The 20,088-nt window shown below is 36.3% G+C and overlaps 2 protein-coding genes and 1 long non-coding RNA gene across 6 annotated transcripts; all 3 read right to left on the bottom strand.

Annotated features, from left to right (window-relative positions):
* Positions 1-414: 414 nt before the first annotated feature.
* LOC145231936 (zinc metalloproteinase nas-13-like) lies at positions 415-7,284 on the bottom strand. 4 transcript variants are annotated; one of them, XM_080096400.1, is made up of 8 exons: positions 7,106-7,267; positions 6,658-6,780; positions 5,433-5,579; positions 4,812-4,978; positions 4,343-4,478; positions 3,426-3,576; positions 2,847-3,353; positions 2,546-2,737 (listed from the first exon to the last, which is right to left on the bottom strand). In XM_080096400.1, exons 1-6 carry the CDS (start codon positions 7,155-7,157, stop codon positions 3,443-3,445), a joined length of 759 nt encoding a protein of 252 aa, XP_079952526.1. In that variant the 5' UTR covers positions 7,158-7,267; the 3' UTR covers positions 2,546-2,737; positions 2,847-3,353; positions 3,426-3,442. The 4 variants fall into 4 exon arrangements, with proteins under 4 accessions (XP_079952529.1, XP_079952526.1, XP_079952527.1 ...); XM_080096401.1 differs by having other exon boundaries at positions 2,847-3,273; XM_080096403.1 differs by lacking the exons at positions 3,426-3,576; positions 4,343-4,478; positions 4,812-4,978; ... (1 more) ...; positions 6,658-6,780; positions 7,106-7,267 and adding exons at positions 415-965; positions 1,215-1,373; positions 1,732-1,878; positions 2,174-2,350 and having other exon boundaries at positions 2,519-2,737; positions 2,847-3,419.
* A 1,660-nt stretch (positions 7,285-8,944) lies between these two features.
* LOC145233729 (uncharacterized) lies at positions 8,945-10,709 on the bottom strand. Its single transcript, XR_013861171.1, has 2 exons — positions 10,600-10,709; positions 8,945-10,079 (listed from the first exon to the last, which is right to left on the bottom strand). It is a non-coding gene; the product is annotated as an uncharacterized LOC145233729 (long non-coding RNA).
* Positions 10,710-12,758: 2,049 nt separating this feature from the next.
* On the bottom strand, positions 12,759-19,394 carry LOC145233508 (zinc metalloproteinase nas-36-like). The gene is made up of 12 exons (XM_080098246.1): positions 19,226-19,394; positions 18,679-18,792; positions 18,055-18,180; positions 17,718-17,884; positions 17,285-17,420; positions 16,596-16,725; positions 16,163-16,387; positions 15,705-15,847; positions 14,994-15,176; positions 14,441-14,584; positions 14,081-14,242; positions 12,759-13,660 (listed from the first exon to the last, which is right to left on the bottom strand). Exons 1-12 carry the CDS (start codon positions 19,272-19,274, stop codon positions 13,512-13,514), a joined length of 1,728 nt encoding a protein of 575 aa, XP_079954372.1. The 5' UTR covers positions 19,275-19,394; the 3' UTR covers positions 12,759-13,511.
* Between the last annotated feature and the right edge of the window lie 694 nt (positions 19,395-20,088).

The raw sequence follows: 20,088 nt of genomic DNA, 5'->3' as shown, positions 1-20,088 counted from the left end.
ATCCGTAAAAAAGTATCCGTAAAAAAGTATCCGTAAAAATCCGTAAGTATCCGTAAAAATCCGTAAAAAAGTAGCTTGTTGTTGGATAGAACCTAATGCTCAACAGTCCTAAAACGTATTTTTTAATCCATTGTCTACTATTGTACGTTGTGTTTGTCTTCTTTATGATAGGCCTATCAACCAAACTTTCAGCGTAAACAGATGCTCCAACTAAGACGATACGGGTTCGGGCCGGATTCTGAGCGGGTTCTGACCGAGTTGGGGCCGGGTTCGGTCTTAAATTTCGGGCCCACTTACAACCCTGAAAAGATAAAAACTTTGCTCGCGATCTTATTAAAGGTCGCAGATATACCGACTCAACACAAAATGGTTTGAGCAATGTTATTTCGGACTTTATCACGCAAAAGTCAAAACTGATGCAAAAGGCAAACCTTTTAATTGACGCAAGAAAAAATACATTGCATTACCTCTTACCCACAAGGATATGTTTAGCTTGATTCGCCAAAAGCCATCATAGACGAAAGTAAGCACGTGCTCAAAACCTATGGTAGAACTATTTCTTTGCGTTTGCGAATGAATACATTGGAATGTGCTATATTTCGGTGTAATTTTTTAGAACGATAAACAATAGTAGTACAGTCGTATACAGTTGTAAACGAACATACAGTTGTATTATCAAACCCACAAACATGGCTTATGATGACATTTCCAAAATGAAATAGCAAGACGGTTTGCAAATACTGATTCAATCAATTTTCCACACAACTTGTGATCATTATCAGCATCCTGGAAATATCAGTTCTTAGCATCTTGAGCAAGACTACATACACATTCCTCACTTTCCCAAGGTTCTCCAAGGCACCAGCCTTCGTTCTTGAATCCTCCGTTGCATTGGCGAACGCGATAACGTCTGCCCTTACTACAATGACAACCAGACCACAAGCTGTGCAGCGACCACTTAATTGCTGAAATACAGTTAACTTCATTTACGCATTGCAGTTGTTAAAACACTTGTAAATTATGTGTTTGATGTTAAGTTATGATCATTTTCTCTTTTTATTGGCGATGTCAAGTTCTCCAACGTGTCGGCACAAGTCAATAAACGATAAACATCAAAAAACAAAAATGTACCGAAAATCAATAGTTGAAACGTTTTACTAAACAAACAGAGAAACTTTTGAACACGTTAGCATTATGTACTTGTCGTTGCTTACCAGGAGGACAAGCTCCATTTGTACATTTTCTTAGTTGAAAAGGTCTTCTATTTGGACATTTGTCTGATAAACATTGCCTCACCCTAATCTTCTGTCCGTCGCCACAAATTTGGTTGCACGAAGAGTACCTTCCCCATGGTCCCCATGTTCCTATCGACCCTAAGTTGCACAGTTTGATTCATAATGAATTCAAATCATTTTTTATAAATATTTGATTTCGTTGCATGCATTGCATTGAGCTTAACACATTGCTTGAAATCCTAAAATTCAGATGACGCTTGACGTTATACCCGATCAGAGTACTCAATCACGGTGTGGATTCGAAAACTGTTGGGAAAAAAAACAAAGGGCACGAAAAAAATGAGAAGATCGCAATCAATTTTTTTTTGACAAAATAGACGTAAAACATACTCGAGTTTAACAGGAATGAATCAATTTGGATCATACAAGCACATATTTCGCACTCAATACATGTCATTACAAACAATTGACCATACTATTGACCCATACAGCTTACCTGAAGAACAAGAGCAAATTTTAGCTTTAAAAATTTGTCCAGAGCACTTTCCTTTGGATATTGTACCGCCAATACAACGACGGACACGAAATTGTTTTCCTTGCTTACAAAAACATCCTGACCAAGGGCCATATTGGCTCCACACAGCTAAAATACAAAATGGTATTCAGTCAAAAGGTCTTGTCTGAAACAAAACCTTAAGAAATTGCACGCTATAAAGTCGGCAGCTATACTGCAATACAGCCTGATTTTAAAGGGAAACTTGAAAACTTGTTTTTTCTTCTTTACAATATCTTTATGTTACAAAATAGTTGGGCGATATCTGCTACAGCTACTACGTGATAACGATAAAAATAGAAAATCTGCTCTGACTGGACATAAGACAAGTCACTACATAGGCTATTTGCAATTATCTGAGAAATCATTTATTTTCATAACGTACCAGTGCAGCGACCATTACACCTTGCTCTATTGAAAGGTTTTCCAGTTGAACACCTAAACGTGGTGCAAGTACGAATACGCATTTTCATTCCTTTCCCGCATGGTTTGTTGCACGCGGAATATTCTCCCCAGTTGTTCCATGTTCCTTCAACAGACGGTGGTGTAGTGAGAGCGGGTACTGGAAAGCAAAAATATTTTTCTTGCTGACCAAGATAGGACCAGTTCACGTCAAAAAGCTCTCAACTAAACCCTCCTCTCTCCCAAACAATTTTGAAAAATATTTTTTAAAGTTTCTTAAATAATAATCCAAATCGAGTTTTCTAATCCATTGGCACTAAATCCTTACGTTCATTGCTGGTGGCAATAATCATGAATCGGGAGCCTCACATTATATATGAAAAATGTTCAAAGCGTGTATGGTAAGTTGAAACCGGAAAATAACACATCTTGATGTACAAATATTTGGGCTGGATCTGTGGTATAGCACCATGGTCCTCCAGCTTTGGCATCCGCATTTCTGCAATAGTTGTTTTCCAATCCCCCTCCAGTCACCAATTCGGGTTTGCTAAAGTAAAGGAATGATTTTAATGACTTTTTTGGTTTCCCGCATGAAAACAATGAAAATAAGTCGGAATGTACGCTATCGGCTGTGTCAACAATCTATAGTAAAATACCTGAATAATTTTCGTATACTGGTGATAGTCCCCACATTTTTTTTGTCTCAGTGATGTTTTTGTTACCTATAGCCTTGTAACTTTTTTTAGTCTGATTTTCGTGCCTTTGTTAAAATTTAGATTGAAGTTTCGGAATGGTGGTGAAAATTGCCGGAACGTTCCGATAAGAGTATATCATACTGATTTGATACGATGTGTTCTTACTGAAAAATGTCTACATTTGTACCAAGTCGTTATTGTCAGATACACATATAAGTATAATGCACCATTCTATACGAAAATATAAGGTTGGTTCGATTCCGATGATCTTTAAGAATCAAACATTATCTTACAATTTGTGCTCATGGGGAGATGGCGAGTCCCATGCTTGGCAGGTTTTTCCGCTTTTCGTTCTCGATTTGGTTCCTCTGTAACTGAAACCACGATCCTGTGGATGATAGCAATCACTAGTTTCCGGAATTCCTCGTTTCCCGTTGCACGAATACATTGCATTTATCTGAATTTGATCTTCATGGGAAGGGCAATACTGTTGCGTGACATGGCAAAATATATGTATAGTTATAGTTTACTGGTACTCACTCTTTCGTGGATGAATATCACCTTTCGATGGTCCGTTCACCGTTCTTAGAAAAGGTAGTAGAATAGTAATGCATGATAGATCCAAAGTCATATGGCGACGAGAACGACTCAACTTGATCTTTAGAAAACTTGTAAAAATTCGTCTCCTGTCCTGATATTGGGAAAATATTTTGACATTTTTAGTGGTTTCAGTGTCTGTGTGGTGGTACGAAGCAGTGTTTTTTTAAGGTGTTTTGGGCCTTTTAGGTGTTTAAAGGTGTTTTCAAATTTCTCCAGCGGTTTCCCAAAATTTGCCAGTAGCCTAATAAATAAATCGTTTAAGCAAATATGGCTATTTTTGGTATTTAAATGAAACACTTGCGGTCTCTTAAAACTACTTAGCGGTCACCCAAACCAAACCTTAAAAAAAACCTCGAAGCACCAAAGCAAGAAGTGAAAAACAATTTGTAAAATAAACGCTGTTTTACACACACTTGTAAACGTTTCTTTGTGGCAGAGGATATTTCTGGACTAACATTTTTACAACTACGCCGATGTTTAAAACATATGCTAGTACTTCCCAATCAGCACAATTTTAAGAGGCACTAAGAAAGTTTGTTTGGTGCTACATTGATATGACCACAGAAAAGGTTACAAAGCGGTTTTGCTTTAAATCTTCTTGGTTGCCCCTTTCTCATTTACAGACAATTAATCAAGACACACAAGTTTTTCTGGTTGGCGTTTTTCTGTTGTTGTTTTAGTGTTTTTGAAAAACTAAATAAAAAAATGTCAAAAAAATAAACTATTACACCGCATTTCAATTCTATTTGTTCATAAATGATGTTCGGGTATCGGACTTTTTCGTTATGATATGTGACATGTTTTCCAAAATACATTGTGTAAAAAAATTTCAATCAGTATTAAGATGATGCAATTACCTGGTATGATGTTCTCTTCGAGTATTTTTACGTAATCATCTCTGTCTGGACGGGATTGTTCGTGCCAAATTCCCAATGCGTGCATAGCTTCGTGTTCAACCATTCCCACTCCTGGACAAGTATCACTAAGAGACATCTATCAACCAATAATTTATATAAGACATCCATAAACCATCTGTAAATATATTGTATCAATGCCAATGCCTGATACAACAACCGGTACCAAAACACTATGCAAATATTGATGCCCTTATATTGATAAAATATGCGCTAGTTTTTTTGGGGGGGCACAAAACAACGGGTACTGGTATTTGGTTATAATGACAACGGGTACTGGTATCTAGTTTATAAGGATATCTTGTAAGCTCTATCTAACACGCACAAAAGCGCTGTGGTTGTTGAGTTTCAATTGCAAAATAATAAAAGGTTTGTTACAGCAAATTCAGATGTACAGTTCGATTGTTGTCACCTTTTGGGTGTCGCCTTGCATTCCAACTGATGCCAAACACCCGACACCCTTGAAGATTTTAATTACGTTTCTATCGTATGGTGTTGCCGGCTCGAATTTCACACAGGACACTGCGTTAAGTACACCAAGACCAGCAATAATACTATTCATGTGCTTTTCACTCATTTCTGAAAAAATAAAAAATAATTTTGTCTTAAAATATTCCAAGGCTTGAATCGGCGTAATTTATGTTTTGTGCTCGGTTTACTGATCTTTTTCTTTAGTGCAGTGTATCTTAACCTTTTTCCTTGCTGCTTCAAATCACTAACCAATTTTTGCACCCCCTTCTGTAATTGATTAAATAACAAAACTGTTGTAATTTAATTTTTATACAAGCATCCCCCCTAGGAACAGTTCTCGGTACCGCTGGTTAAGAACCCCTGCTTTAATGGTTTAATCGAGTCCCTATAAAATGGTATATGATTGCAGTTCAGTGTTGTTGTATTTACACCTAAATGGCGGACCTTCAGATTGCAATAGTGATCATTTGCTTAAAAAATTTACACACAGTGATAACTTTAATAAACTTATAATAATAAAGAATGATTTATACATACAAAAATGTTCAATTGTAACATTTACCAATATCTGGTGTCACGTAAAACGGTATTCTGATTAATCCGTCCGCAGTACGGTCATCCCAGCGTCTAAAGACAATTGTAACAGCTTTCTCGACAGAACCGCCTTGAATCGATTCCCACATACGTGCTTCAATAAAAATCATATCAGCTGCAAATAGGGATCAGTGTGGCTGGTGACGAGATATCTGCCGAATGAGCTGATGTACCCACCTTACAGTGGTTTCGGTGACGTGCGATGCTTTTATATGAAAACATGCAACTTATAGAAGAAAAAAACTCTTTGTTTTTTTTCGGTTCTAATGAACCTACATTAGCGAAAAAGTAAACGCATAGAACTGTCTGTTCTGTCGCATCTAAATCAAATGGTTACCAAAAACCTTCGTTCATTAAACTCAAAACTCTCAAGTCTAAACTCAACCTGGCTTTTTCAGAAAAGCCTAATATGAAAACAAAGGTAATTGCGGAACTGTCAAAGATTAAGTCAGGAGCACGACTGTCTGTTGCTCACTGACGTGGTTAGTAGGTGACACAGAAAACAAGTGATTACTAGCCGACCGAAAACGTGCGAAATAAAAGCTCTAAAAGAAATGGTCATCGTAAGAGAAAAAGCGCGCAAGTCAATGACTGCAGCCCGCTGATTGCTTATCGACGACCTAATGGCTTTCTGGTGTGATAAGATATCAGAATTAAACGGCAGAACTTGTTGTAGAAATGTTTGCGAAGAGCAACGACAGGAATTTCAATAATTAAACGCCCCTAGGTAAAGCTCTTAAGCATAATATGTCAACAATGTGCCTATGGGCAACAAAACGTGAAAACAGGAAAAACGCACATGACAGTTCAACAGATTTACCAGATTCAACGTTAAAAGGTAAAAACTAATTGATCCAATCCAATTACAAAAATATAATTTATATTGAAAACAAATTATGTTGGCTCAAAGTAAAATGTTGCAACGATACGAAGTCTATTACAATATAGATTTAAAATACGACAACAACATGATTCCAGCTTTCATCAAAATGCTCATGCAAACATTTCAAAATACTTTGTTAGTGGATTGTGTTTATTGTTTACCAGCATTACCTGTTAGAACTTGGGTCAAAGTCAAAAAGATTATCGGCGTGGTGGGGCAATTTCGACAGAACTGGTCAAATTCCGAAGTAACGAGTTTACATTTCTACATCCAATAATAAGATCAGTATTGCCTAATACGCAACGCCTACCTGGCATCAATATGTCGTCGATCAGAATATAACAATCACATTTGCAAGTTTCAAGGTCAAGGTTTCCTTCCCCCGTTTCGCACAGCTTATTACAATCCACTGGGTCACAAAACTCACAACTTTCTGAAATGCACAAGTGCGGCGGAGAGGTTGATTTTACTCCAGCATAAGCATCAAAATAAGTTTACAAACTTTGCTGTATGGTACTGTAAAGCTAAGTAGTATTGTTTGACGTACAAATTATGAAAACGTGGCGATAGGCATGACAAACATTATGTGGGTCGAAAAAATGAACTTTTTCAAGTAAATTTAACACAGGTTAAATAGATTGATAGTAGGTTGTAATCAAATTTCTTTGTCAAGCGTAATGTAATCTATGTAACGTCGATTCAACAAAAACGACTATTACAAAATAATCAGCACGACATGTGCCTACAAAATTACTTACTTGTTATGGGTATACCGAACAACAAATATAGTAATAGGAAAATCCTTTTCATCTTTGAATATTCTTCTTTTTTCCATAAAGTAGTTGTTGCTGTTATTACAGTTTCAACACAACAGAAGTCAACGACAAAGCTACAGGTAATGATTTCGTTAAACTTGAGTAAGGAGATGTTTTATTGATGTGATTTACGGGTCGCCTGCAGCGTTTTTATTTATACAACCGACGAAGTAAGTTACTGCTGATGTTGTTGTAATTACAAGACCGTGCCAATGCAGACAAAAGAATACTGCCTATCGCTGAAACATGAACATACCTAGCGTTTTGCGTTTTGCGTTTTTGTTTAAACAAATCAACAATTTTTTGTTGTTTACGTTTGTTTGTATAGGCAACATTTCCAAATTTCAAAAATATTAAAAACCAAACACACAGATAAAGTAAAACTATAAACTTGACTTCACTTATTAGGATCGGACCTAAAGGCTTCATACAGACCACAACGGTTATGACACACTCATGTATTATACTTGGGGGCTGAAACAAACAAAAATGATTGAAATTGATTGATTGTATAAATTGCCGCGCGCCAGGTCAATATAGAAGTTGAACGCTTCTAATTGAGTCTGATGCACTGCTGTTTATAGATGATCTAGGACAGTAGGTAATGGCGTAATTGTTCTAATTGTTAAGATAAACATAAATTCATAACTGGGATCAGCCCCGAAGCCTCTCCAAGCATTCCCACATGGCAAGGCGTAAGCTATTCTAGCCTGCGGTGGGATTTGAACTCGCGGGGGAATAACAACGATCCTCTAAGTTTAATACGATGCAACAATAAAATATGTTAAAGAAACAAACTCCTTAGTTACACCAATCATTGTAGTAGCTGGATCTGGATATTCCCATTTTTGTGCATTGAATTAAAAAAAAGAAAAAAATCCTTCTAAAAAGTAAAAATTTATCCCTTAGGAAGCCAAGTCCTTTCAGAACCACTGATCTAGGTTTATAGACGTTTTACCACACAATTGATTTAAAGAAAATAAAAAAAACACTACTCTTAACTATGTCTCTAAACACTACTCTTAATTCCTAACACCAGTTCCCTTAGTAGCTAGTTGATATAAATACGCTTTTCTTTAAACCGATATTAAACACACTTTTACGGTAGATGCACCACATTATCAACTTAGATTCTTTACCTGCATCCATAACTGGGATCGGCCCTGAAGCGTTCGTGCAGACCAGCGATTACGGCACACATATATATAAATCACAGTCTGTCAGACTTCAGCGCGTCAAATCACATGCACAAAATCTCATGACATTATCCAATATGTTCCTTGCCATATATAAATGCTTGGTGACCGGCTAATTCGGTATAACTATTGGGTAAAATGATTTATATTTTTGCAAAATATTCTGTATTGTGTGAACGTTTTTCCAAATTACTTAGATTGATCGTTTCAGGATATACACAATAAAGTTTATTTTACCGTTGGATACCGCTGTAACCGTCCTCAAAGTATCAATTCGTATACCGATTTTAAAACAAAGCAAACTAACATAAAGCGTTGTATAATTTGTACAAAACACGATTATATTTTTTCATTAGTGTGCACTGTTACAATACAAGATTATAGCAACGATAACCAAAAAAAAGTTTACCCAATAGAAAAAGGGATTTTAGAAGGATACAGACAAATCAAAAGCAATGATTACAAACATTTCATAACATCTTGTTTTGAAATCTAATGTTTGGATCGCACCCAAATCCTTTTTGTAGCAAATTAAACAACGAGAAAATGTTTTTAATAGCGTTATAAAGCTTGACATGACACAGGGTAAATGTACAAAAAATGATGTTACATCAATCTTAAAATGCTGATCATCTGTCATGGCCCTAATTACATGAACATGCTCCATTTTGCTAAGCTTTTCCTTTACACCTGCCATCGTTTATATATCCTCCGTGGCATTGGCGAATGCGGTAACGTTGTCCTTTTTTTCATGAACATTCTCGTTCTGACAGAGACTCGTATGTGAATATTGTGATGGATAATGTTAAAAGAGGTAAATACAGATGTTTTCTTATTTTCTTTAACTAAGGTTTGTGACCCACCAAACACAAAAACAAACAACACTTATAAAAAAAAGTGCGTGCATAGCTTCATGTTGAACGGTTCCCACTGCTGAACATCCAGCAGCCAGAGACAACTGCATAAAATCAAGTAACCCTTTGATTCTAAAACAAAACTAAAGCTATGCATATTTTGTAGGTAACTGTCTTGCAGCAACTATCTTACAAAAGTTAGGTAAAAATAATTCGTGACATTTCTCGTTGCCCATATGTATCATAAAAGAGGAAATCATAGTACGCCAGGCCTATTAAAGGCGTCATACCGAATCAGCCGGTCTCCCAAGCATTCCCATATATGGCAAGGTATAGGCCGGAAAAATCTAGCTTGTGGTGGGATTCGAACCCACGACAGAAGGCTTTCAGGAACTAGCGGTCTAGCAACAGAGCTACAGTGGCTTACTGGAGAATCCATCGAAGTCGTTTCGGTATGACGACTTTTAATGGGCCTGGCGTACTATGATTTAATGATAAGTATGTCGCAATCGCTGGTCTGCATCGACGCTTCAGGACTGATCCCGGTATGAATATTTTCATCTTAGATCATAAAAAAGGATGTACCGGTTAGTTTTGTTGTGGCAACAGATCAAGTAAAACCAAACGTAGTTAGTTGCTTTAAGCTGTTTTAGTCACCCGTTGTTTTCCACCGTTTCTTCCGATAAAAGTAGAACACCAGGAACCCATGTAAATCTCAATATAGTCGGTATCATCTGACGTGGCCGGCTCAAATTTTAAGCAAGTGACCGCGTTAAGAACTCGAATCTGTACGATCGTTCCATCGTTTGTAAAGTGTGGTAATAGATTTTCCGGCACTTCCACCTTGAATCCGATCCCACAGACTTACTGCAATACGAAGAACAACTTGTTCAACTTAAGTAAAGGGCGAAGTAATAGAAAAGAACTGGATTTCACAAATTGAAGAATGGACGTTTTATTGCCATCAGTCGCGTTTACACCGTTTATCGCACTGCACTGGTCTTGGTTTTATGGGTAGTCATGGTGTTAGCGTTGTTTTTATTGCCGATTGCCTTTTTTATTTTTATTTAATGTGCCGTTACCCTAATAAACATGTCGCAAATTAACTGTCGAATACGATATAGTTATTTTTGTCCGGAAAAAACAAAAGATTCAAATTGTTCACGTTTTGTACTCCAGAGTGTTGAAACGCAAAATTGTGAAAAATATTTTTGATAGCAAGTTACGTTGTTGTGAATATTGTTTACAAGCAGAAGCCGTTGAGGTGAGTGTCTATCGTTGGGTTAAGTTAAGAAAAAATTTAAAATACGTATTTTGCAGATTACACAATGTTTGTACTTTGAGCAAAATAAATCTTGGGATTTTTTGGAAAAAGTGTGTGACTGACCTGGCATCCATATGTCGTCCACCAAAATATAACAATCACATTTGCAAGTCTTAAGATCAAGTTTTCCTTCTCCCGTTTTGCACAGTTTGTTACAATCCATTGGATCGCAGGATTCTGAAATAGAAAAGTGACACTAAAATCAATCTATAAATTATAAAACATTCTATAAAATTGTTTCTAAAAAATAAAACACATCTTGTATACTCAATGGAACCGCAAAGGTCTTGTGTTAGAGTATGCAATTTGTAAAATTACTAACGTATTTTTATATAGCTTGATGTCAATAGCACCTTAATTTCGACCAAATCAATCAAGAAATCTATAAAAGGGGCAGGAACATGGCCGAATGGTCGACATATTGGCTGAAACAGAACTAATATTATTGCGAAGCAGCTGGATATATATACACTGTCTTTAGAGTGTTAAAACTATTAGTGAGCTGTTATACTGTCGTGTTAAATAAGCCATTTACGAAAGCGTAGTTTTATGTTGTTGCCTCTAAACGACATAATTGTTTTAGAACGCACCAGTTTTTAATTAAATCCTCTGAAGGGAAGTGACATATTTTTTCGGAAGAAGTTCAGGTACATTTACTTTCGGTGGTAGCAGAAGTTGTAAACCAATTTTGGACGTGGTTGTGTTGTAATTAGTTTTCAGGACATGTCGAAGCAAAAGAAAAAGATTACAAGTTGTTTGATAGCTGTGGACGCTGGTAGCCTACACAACACTGAGGCCCAAAGCATATTTTATGCAATTTATTTTGACAAGTTTCATTGTTGTGGCGACATTTACAATCTATTTCACAGTCGGATTAAGAACTAAACTTGCTAATTATCTTAAATGCCTCCGCTTGTAAACGTACCAAACGTCGTAAAGCAAGTTGAAATAAGTTTGTTGTTCATTTTGCTACAGTTTGACTTTTTAATTAGCTCGGTCTCTTTTAACCCGCACGAGCATCTGATGTAAATATCAAGCAGTTTGTTAAGTAGTTAAGGTTTGCTTTTAATTTGCTAATTTGTATTTTGTTCCAATAGAGATTTAGGAGAATAATTCTTATTCCGTTTGTTAAAAAAATAATAAAGCCTAGAAAAGAAATCTTACAAAACTAAAATTACCGTTCTGTTACTTCTCTTACTCAGAATACTCAGATATTGCTATGTTGCTAGAAAACTTACTGACTACATGCAAAAAAACAATTCTGGGACTGAAACTATTTTTGCACCATAATAAGCATTCGCAAACTTGAACAGAATATAGAATATATTTGTTTATAGATGATCTAGGTCAGTGGTTAATGACGTATTGTTCTAATTGCTAAGATAAACATAAATTCATAACTGGGATCAGCCCCGAAGCCCTGTACCGACATGCTCTATTAACTGAGCTGAACAGGCTCAGCGGTGGACCCGTCAAAAGTTTGATCACAAGTACCGTTTCCTGCTTCGTATAAGCTGCACAAGTCAGCTTCGTAGTAGTAGGAATTGCCAGATTGGCCACGATTTATGTATGATAAATATAAATTCACTACTGGGATCAGCCCTGGAACGCTCCCTTCCGACATTTTGCTTGAGGAACTGGGCTACACTCAGCGGTGAACCGATCGAAAGTCACGCTCTCGTAGACCGAGCATTCCCTCATAGCAAGCTAGAGAAATCTAGTCTGTGGTGGGATTCGAACTCCCGACACGAGCCCTTCCGAGACATGCGGTGTACCAACGATCATCTGATAGTCTGATACGATACAACAATAAATGATTATGAAGAAACAAACTCTTTTAATACGCCAACCAGTGCAGTAGTTGGATTCTACATGTTGTAAGAGTATTCTCAGAAAACATCTTTGATACACAGCTTTTCCTAATTCTTTCTAGGAAAGATTTCTCCCTTGGGGAGCCAAGTGGCACCCCTTGAGAACCACTGAACTAGGTTTATAGACGTTTTACCAGACAATTGGTTCCAAGAAAAGAAAAAAGAAAAACTCACATAGGACCTACGACTGTAACTGCTCTTTCACCATATTTGATACCATAGTTATACCACTGCAGTGGCTTTTAAACGTTTCTTCCATGTCTCTCCAAGCACTACTCTTAACACCTAACACTTGTCCCTCAGCAGCTAGTTGATTTAAATACGCTTTCTTTCAATTGATAATAAAAACACTTTTACGGTAGATGCACCACATTATCAACTTACATTTTTTTATACATCAATAACTGGGATCAGTCCTGAGGCGTTCATATGGACAGCGATTATGGCACACTGATACATAAACCACAGTAAGTTAGACTTGAGCTCGTCAAATCACAAGCACGTAAGATTTTCCATGATGTTCCTTGCCATATAGAAATGTTTGGCGACCGGCTAATTCGGTACAACGCTCTCAATAGGCCTGGCGTAACTGATTTATATTCTCTAGTTGCAAGGTATTCTATATTGTGTAAACGTTTTTCTAAACTACTTACATTGGTCGATTCAGGATATATACAACCAAATTTATTTCATCAATGGATACCGTTGTAAATGTCCTGTACGTAACAATTGGTATATCGATTTAAAAAGCAAAGCAGATTAACATAAAGCGTTGTATAATTTGCACAAAACACGATTATATTTTTTGGTAAATACGCACTGTTACAATACAAGATTACAGCAGCGATAACCAATGAAAGTTTACCAAAGAGAATTTTTAGAAGAATACAAACACATCCAAAGCAATGATTACAAACATTTCATAACATCTTGTTTCGAAATTTAATAGAAGAAAGTGTGTTTGGATCACACCCAAATCATATTGTTACAAATTAAACAACGAGCAATGATTTCAAAAGGGTGAATAAGCTTGAAAAGACACCGGACAAATGTACAAAAATAAAGTATCAATCTTCTTTAACAGCTGCTTTATCTGTCAGCTCCTTAACTGCATGAACATGCTCCATTTTGCCAAGCTTTTCCTTTACACCTGCCATCGTTTATATATCCTCCGTTGCATTGACGAATGCGATAACGTTGACCTTTTTTGCAATAGCAACCAGACCATTCGCTGTAGGCATCCCATGTAATACCTGAAGTACATTGCATGTTAACCCAAATGGGGCAGCATTTTTATAAGTAATACAAGCAAAAGTACTATTCAATTTCATAACTAAGTATAAATCTCCCCTTTTTAACAACAAAAATGTTAGTAAGAAAACACAATCGAATCTTTTTATCAAACTTTTGTGTAAAGTGGATTTAGATAAGTTAGTTGAATCTGATGTATCCCTTAATATTACTGATGATGACATGAGCATTTGCCGAAATGGTTCAATAAAACATCAAGCCATTTTTACATCATTTGGGACGCTACATTCGTCATTACACTTACAAACAAAATCGTGTATAGAGTTGTAATAGAATAGCTTACACAAACAGCTAGTTTTACCAAATGGATGATGCATTTTAAAGCGTTTGTTAATATGCTTGAAATTGCACGAGCTACCTACCAGAAGAACAAGCTCCATTGGTGCACTTCGTTAGTTGGTAAGGTTTTCCCGTTGGACAATTATTTGTGGAACACGTTTTGACTCGAAGCTTTTTTCCGTTTCCACACTTTTTGTTGCACGAAGAATAATCTTCTTCCCAGGCGTTCCATGTTCCTGTAGACCCTGAAAAAGCAATTACTTGGATTTAAAAGGATTCGTTTCTTTTATATATCACGTACGAGTCCAAATTGAAAGCATTGAAGTCTACAATGCACGGTTAAGCTTCCAACAAGAAACTATTAGTTACAGAAAACTAATAGTTTTAAAATAAATGACATGTTTTACAAAAACAACGCAAATGTATCTTACACAAAAACCTACCTGAACAAGTACATGATGAAAGTTTCCAAGGTTTCCCCTTGCAAGCACCTTCGTTGATTACACCTCCAAGGCACTGGCGAATGGCATATTTTTTTCTTTTTTTGCAAAAACAGCCCGACCATGCCCCAAACGGTCCCCATACAGCTAAAACATCAGTTAGTCAAGAAAACTTAAAACTACTTTGCTTCTTATTAATTCAAAATTAATAATAATAGAGCCGCAGCTTTTTACTTTGTCTATTTTTATTTTTATTTGCAAAAATACAGACGTACCATGCAAATATGGTAGTGTGTTTAGGTTTCTTTAAACACCCTCGAATTGTTTTATCGACAACTTAACAAACCGTATTTAGCTTTTGTAACTTTATTGCGTTTTATTGATTTCGATGTAACTTAATAATAAAGGGTAACAGACTTATAATCTGTTTCATTTTTAAAACGTATAGAGGTATCGTGTAATTATGGAAGATGTGTCCTGGCTTCTTAAAAGGAAGTAGTAAAAATCTTATCCACAACTGAACAAACTAAATCTTTTTCTTTTTGAATCAACTGACCAGTAGAACAGTCTTCATTGTTGCAGCTTGTCATTTCGAAGGGGCGACCAGTTGGACATATGTCGGTGGAGCAAGTTCTAATTCGTAATTTTTTTCCATTTCCGCAAGGTTTGTTGCATTCAGAATATTCTCCCCAATTGTTCCATGTTCCCTCAACCGATCGCGTTAAACTCAGAGCAGGCACTGCAAACCAAATGTAAGTTAGTTTAAAAGTATTGCGAGAAAGAAATGTTCAAATGACAGTTTAAAGGTCTCCCTCCCGATACATGAAACGTAGCAGTGTTTTCAAGTGCAAAAACGTATGTTTAAATATCTTAAAACAAATATTTGTTTAAAATAAGAGTCATCTTTGGGCGTTTTGATGTGCAGGTGCGTTATTAGACCTTACTGAAATACAACAGCAAATATTTTAACCATTACTGTATCAGTGACCTTTTGGACTACGCGTTGCGATTTGATACAACTTTCCGAAGTTATTCTGTGTGTTTTGTTTAACATACCTGCAGGTATTACGGCCTTTCCACAAGCTACTCTCTACGACTACAAATCTATTACAGAAAATGAACTGGTCGCAGAGTTTGTAAACCGTTGTGATTGCGTAAAAATGTTTTAATAGAGAGTGTAGAGTCCTCTTTCTCAACCATTTATCAAACTTATTTTGGTGTGTAGGTATCTAGGTATCAAGTAACAAACAACCTACGCACTATGTACCTGCGTTTGCACAAGTGGGAATGTCACATTCTTCCCAAACTACAGCTCCGTCAGTTGTAAAGCACCATGGTCCAACAGCGTCAGCGTCAGGGTTTCGGCAATAGTTGCTTTCCAACCCAGCTCCAGTTACATCTTCAGGTTTGCTTAAAATATCAGAAGTTTATTATTCCAATCTGGTTGTGGTACCCAGAGTAATTGCCCCTTACAAAGATTCTAAAACTGCATTCTTGTGTATGTTTCCTCTACTATTGGCCGTCACCTTAGTTGTTTTAAAGTTCAAACAGCGTGTTTACAAAAGGCTCTGAGAATCACAATGATAGAAAAAAATCACAAGCTTGCGTTTTCGGTGTACTTGTTGTTTCACTAACTTTTCAAGATAGATATGACTGAAGAAGTGACAATGCAAACAAAAATTGACTTGACATGTTACTTGTCAAGAATACAAACACTTCTCTCACTATGAATGGATCCAGGGTGATTGTGCACTCCATGCTTGGCAGGTTTTTCCACTCTTCGTTGTCGCTTGGGTGCCTCTGTAACTAAAACCACGATCCAAAGGATGATAGCAATCAGTAGTTTCCGGAATTCCTCGCTTTCCGTTGCACGAATGCATTGCATTTATCTGAATTTGATCTTCATGGGAAGGGCATTTACGTTGCCTTACAAGTTCTTTGCCGTCAAGTCTGGCAAAATGAAAGTGATGTTTGGTTAATGTAAAATCCGGCGTATACAACCTTAGGTCAATTAGAAAAAAAAACGGTATAAATGATACGTGCACAAAATATTTTTCTAATGTTTTTGTATGTTCAGCTCATATGGACGAATATAAGTAAAATGTAAAAAAGTGCCAAAATTTTGGTTGTTTTGTTTGCTTATACACTCTGTGCGTACCTCACGATTGTATCTTCGCCATTAACAGTAAACGAAGTAGGACCGTAATGCATAACAGATGTAACATCATACGGTGATGAGAAAGATGTAGTTTCATCAGATGGCTTCTTGTAAAAATTGTGTCGATTCGCTAACATTTAGCAAAAACAAAGGAAAACGTTACTTAATGAAAACTAAACACAATTTTCGAAAACTAAACATAAAGTTTTCGGTTTGTAGTTTTACTATCGGGTTGCCGTAGGGATACTTGCCTTGCAAGAAAACAACTTATTGTCGATTTAATAAAACCAGAAATGTAAACAAACGTTGTTGTTTATTGTTGTGTTTGGTGGGTCGCAAACGTTAGTTCCGTTTACACAGCTAAGTTAATAAAAGTAAAAAAGTAATATGCTTTGAACGACGTGTTGAAAAATAGCTTAAAAACGCCGAATGGTCTGGCGCGCATGGCCCACATACAGACTTAAAAAACCTGATCGAGATTCGTCCCCGGGAGCGTCCTGGGTTCAAACCGTGAAAAAAATTAGAAAACAAAGGTAACGCCATTGGTATTTGAAAATCTGGTAACCGAATTTACTTTCATGTTTTGCCGTAACTTGTCACACGTTTAGCAACGCCGTTTTGCATTTAACAGTTACCTAAAAATCACTTGGATAAAAGAAAATACCAGAATTGTTTTCATTAGTATATACCTGTTTTAACATTATCCATCACAATATTCACATACGAGTCTCTGTCAGAACGAGAATGTTCATGCCAAATTCCAAGTGCGTGCATAGCTTCATGTTGAACGGTTCCCACCGGTGTACATCCAGCAGCCAGAGACAACTGTATAAAATCATTTGATTCTAAAACAAAACTAAAGCTATTCATATTTTGTAGGTAACTGTCTTGCAACAACTATCTTACAAAAGTTAGGTAAAAGTAATTCGTGACATTTCTCGTTGTCATTAGAAATGGTGTATCATAAAAGAGGAAATCATAGTATACGCCAGGCCTATTAAAGGCGTCACACATAAAGGCGTCGGTATGAATATCATCAAAAAGAATGTACCGTTTAGTTATTTTCGGCAACAGATCAAGTAAAACCAAAAGTCATTAGTTCCTTAAAGCTATTTTAGTCACCCGTTGTTTTCCACCGTTTCTTCCGATAAAAGAAGAACACCCGGAACCCATGTAGATCTCAATATAGTCGGTATCATCTGACTTTGCCGGCTCAAATTTTAAGCAAGTGATCGCATTAAGTACCCCGAATCCAGCTATTATGCTATTCTTGAGACTATCGCTCGCCGCTGCAGAAAGACGTAAACAAGTTAGTTTTATGTGGAATTCCCGATAGTGACCATATTTGCACTCTGAGCATGCACTGTTTTAATTGCTTGGTTTATTGGCTATTTATTGTCACAGGAAATAAAAGTGAGAAGATGTGCAAATATTAATACTATGTATTCTTGTTGTTTACCAATATCGTCAGTTAGGGTAAATGGAACTCGAACAAATCCATCATCTGTGCGATCGTTCCATCGTTTGTAAACTGTAGTAATAGCTTTTCCGGTACCACCACCTTGAATCCAATCCCACAGACTTACTGCAATACGAAGTACAACATATTCAACTTACTTAAGGGCAAAGTAATAGAAAAGAACTGGATTTCACTATTTGATGGACTTTCTTTTGCCATCGGTCGCATTTACACCGTTTACCTATGTAATGGTCTTGCTTGCATGCATAATCAAGGTATTGGCGTGTTTTTATTGCCGATAGTGTGCCATTTCTCTTAAAAATATGTCGCAAATAAACTGTCGAATACGATAAATTAATAATTTTTTTCGAAAAAACAAGAAGAATAAAAATGTCCAACGGTTGCACTCCAGGGTGTTGAAAAGCGAAATTGTTTAAAATATTTTTTGATATCAAGTTACTCTGTTGTGAGTATTGTTTACAAGCAATTCAGATGAGTGTTTGTCGTTGGGATAGGTTGAGAATAAGTTTAATATTAAACGACATAATTTCCAGGTTACACAATGTTTGTACTTTGAGCAGCAAAAGTGGTCTTTAGGAATTTTTGAAAAAGTGTGTGACTGACCTGGCATCAATATGTCGTCCACCAGAATGTAACAATCACACTTGCAAGTCTTAAGATCAAGTTTTCCTTCCCCGGTTTTGCACAGTTTGTTACAATCCACTGGATCGCAGCATTCTGAAATGGAAAAGTGACACTAAAATCAATCTATAAAATTTGTAAAACTTACTAACGTATTTTGATAACTCTTGCTTGGTGTCAATAGCACTTTAATTTTAACCAAATCAATAAAACAACCCAAAATAAGCACGTTTAATACAATTTTGTCGTCTTTGAAACAAACACCTGTTTTTAACGTTACAAAAAAACTCAGAAGTAACAAAAATAACTTCTTTATCAAAAAGGTGATGAGAATCAAAGATTAATTCATTAGGATTGTTGATTGTTGTCGTCCTAAAAACAAACACCTGTTTTTTGAATCTCAATAAGTAGCGATATTAAGAAGGTGGTAAGAATAAAAGAATAAAATTTATTAGGAATTTTGATTTGAGCAGCACGCAGTTTAATATACGATTTACAGAATAAACATACAAAGTTATTTTTAACTTACGTGCCATAGGTATTCCGAACAGCAACGCAACTACCAGTAACTTCTCCATTTTGTGATCAACGTTTCTTTGGTCTGAAAACTAGCACAAAGTTCCTTAGGTCTTCGGCAAATATGTCCCTGCTGTTATAACGACATACTGGCTGTAACAGAACTAATATCATTGCGAAGTAGCTGGATATATATACACTGGTTTGAGAGTGTTAAAACTATTAGTGGGTTGTCATACTGTCGTGATAAATCAGCCATTTACGTAAGCGTAGTTTTACGTTGTTGCCTCTAAACGACATAATTGTTTTAGAACGCACCAGTTTTTAATTACATCCTCTCAAGGGCAGTTATGTAACTGCTTTTTTGGAAGAGGTTTAGGTACATTTACTTTCGGTGGTAGCAAAAGTTGTAAACCAATTTTGGACGTAATATTGTTGTAATTAGTTTTCAGGACATGTCGAAGCAAAAGAAAAAGTTTACCAGCTGTTTTGATGACAGTGGAAGCAGGTAACCTACACAACACCAATGCCCAAAGCATATTTTATGCTTTTTATTTTGACAAATTTCATTGTTGTGGCGACATTTACAATCTATTTCACAGTCGGATTAGGAACTAAACTTGCTAATTATCTTAAAAGCACCCGCTTATAAATGTACCAAAAGTCGTAAAGCAAGATGAAATAGGTTTGTTGTTCACCTTGCTATAGATCGCCGTTTAAATTACCTCGATCTCTTTTAACCCGCATGTATGTCTGGTGCAAATATCAAACAGTTTGTTAAGTAGTTTTTGTTTTTAATTTGCTAATTTGTATTTTGTCATTATAGACAATTAGAAGAATTATTTTTATTCCGTTATTAAAAAAATAATAAAGCCC

The sequence above is a fragment of the Phallusia mammillata genome, chromosome 6, assembly GCF_965637545.1.
Source record: "Phallusia mammillata chromosome 6, kaPhaMamm4.hap1.1, whole genome shotgun sequence".
NCBI lineage: Eukaryota > Metazoa > Chordata > Ascidiacea > Phlebobranchia > Ascidiidae > Phallusia > Phallusia mammillata.
This window is presented reverse-complemented; position numbering and strand designations above follow the sequence as displayed.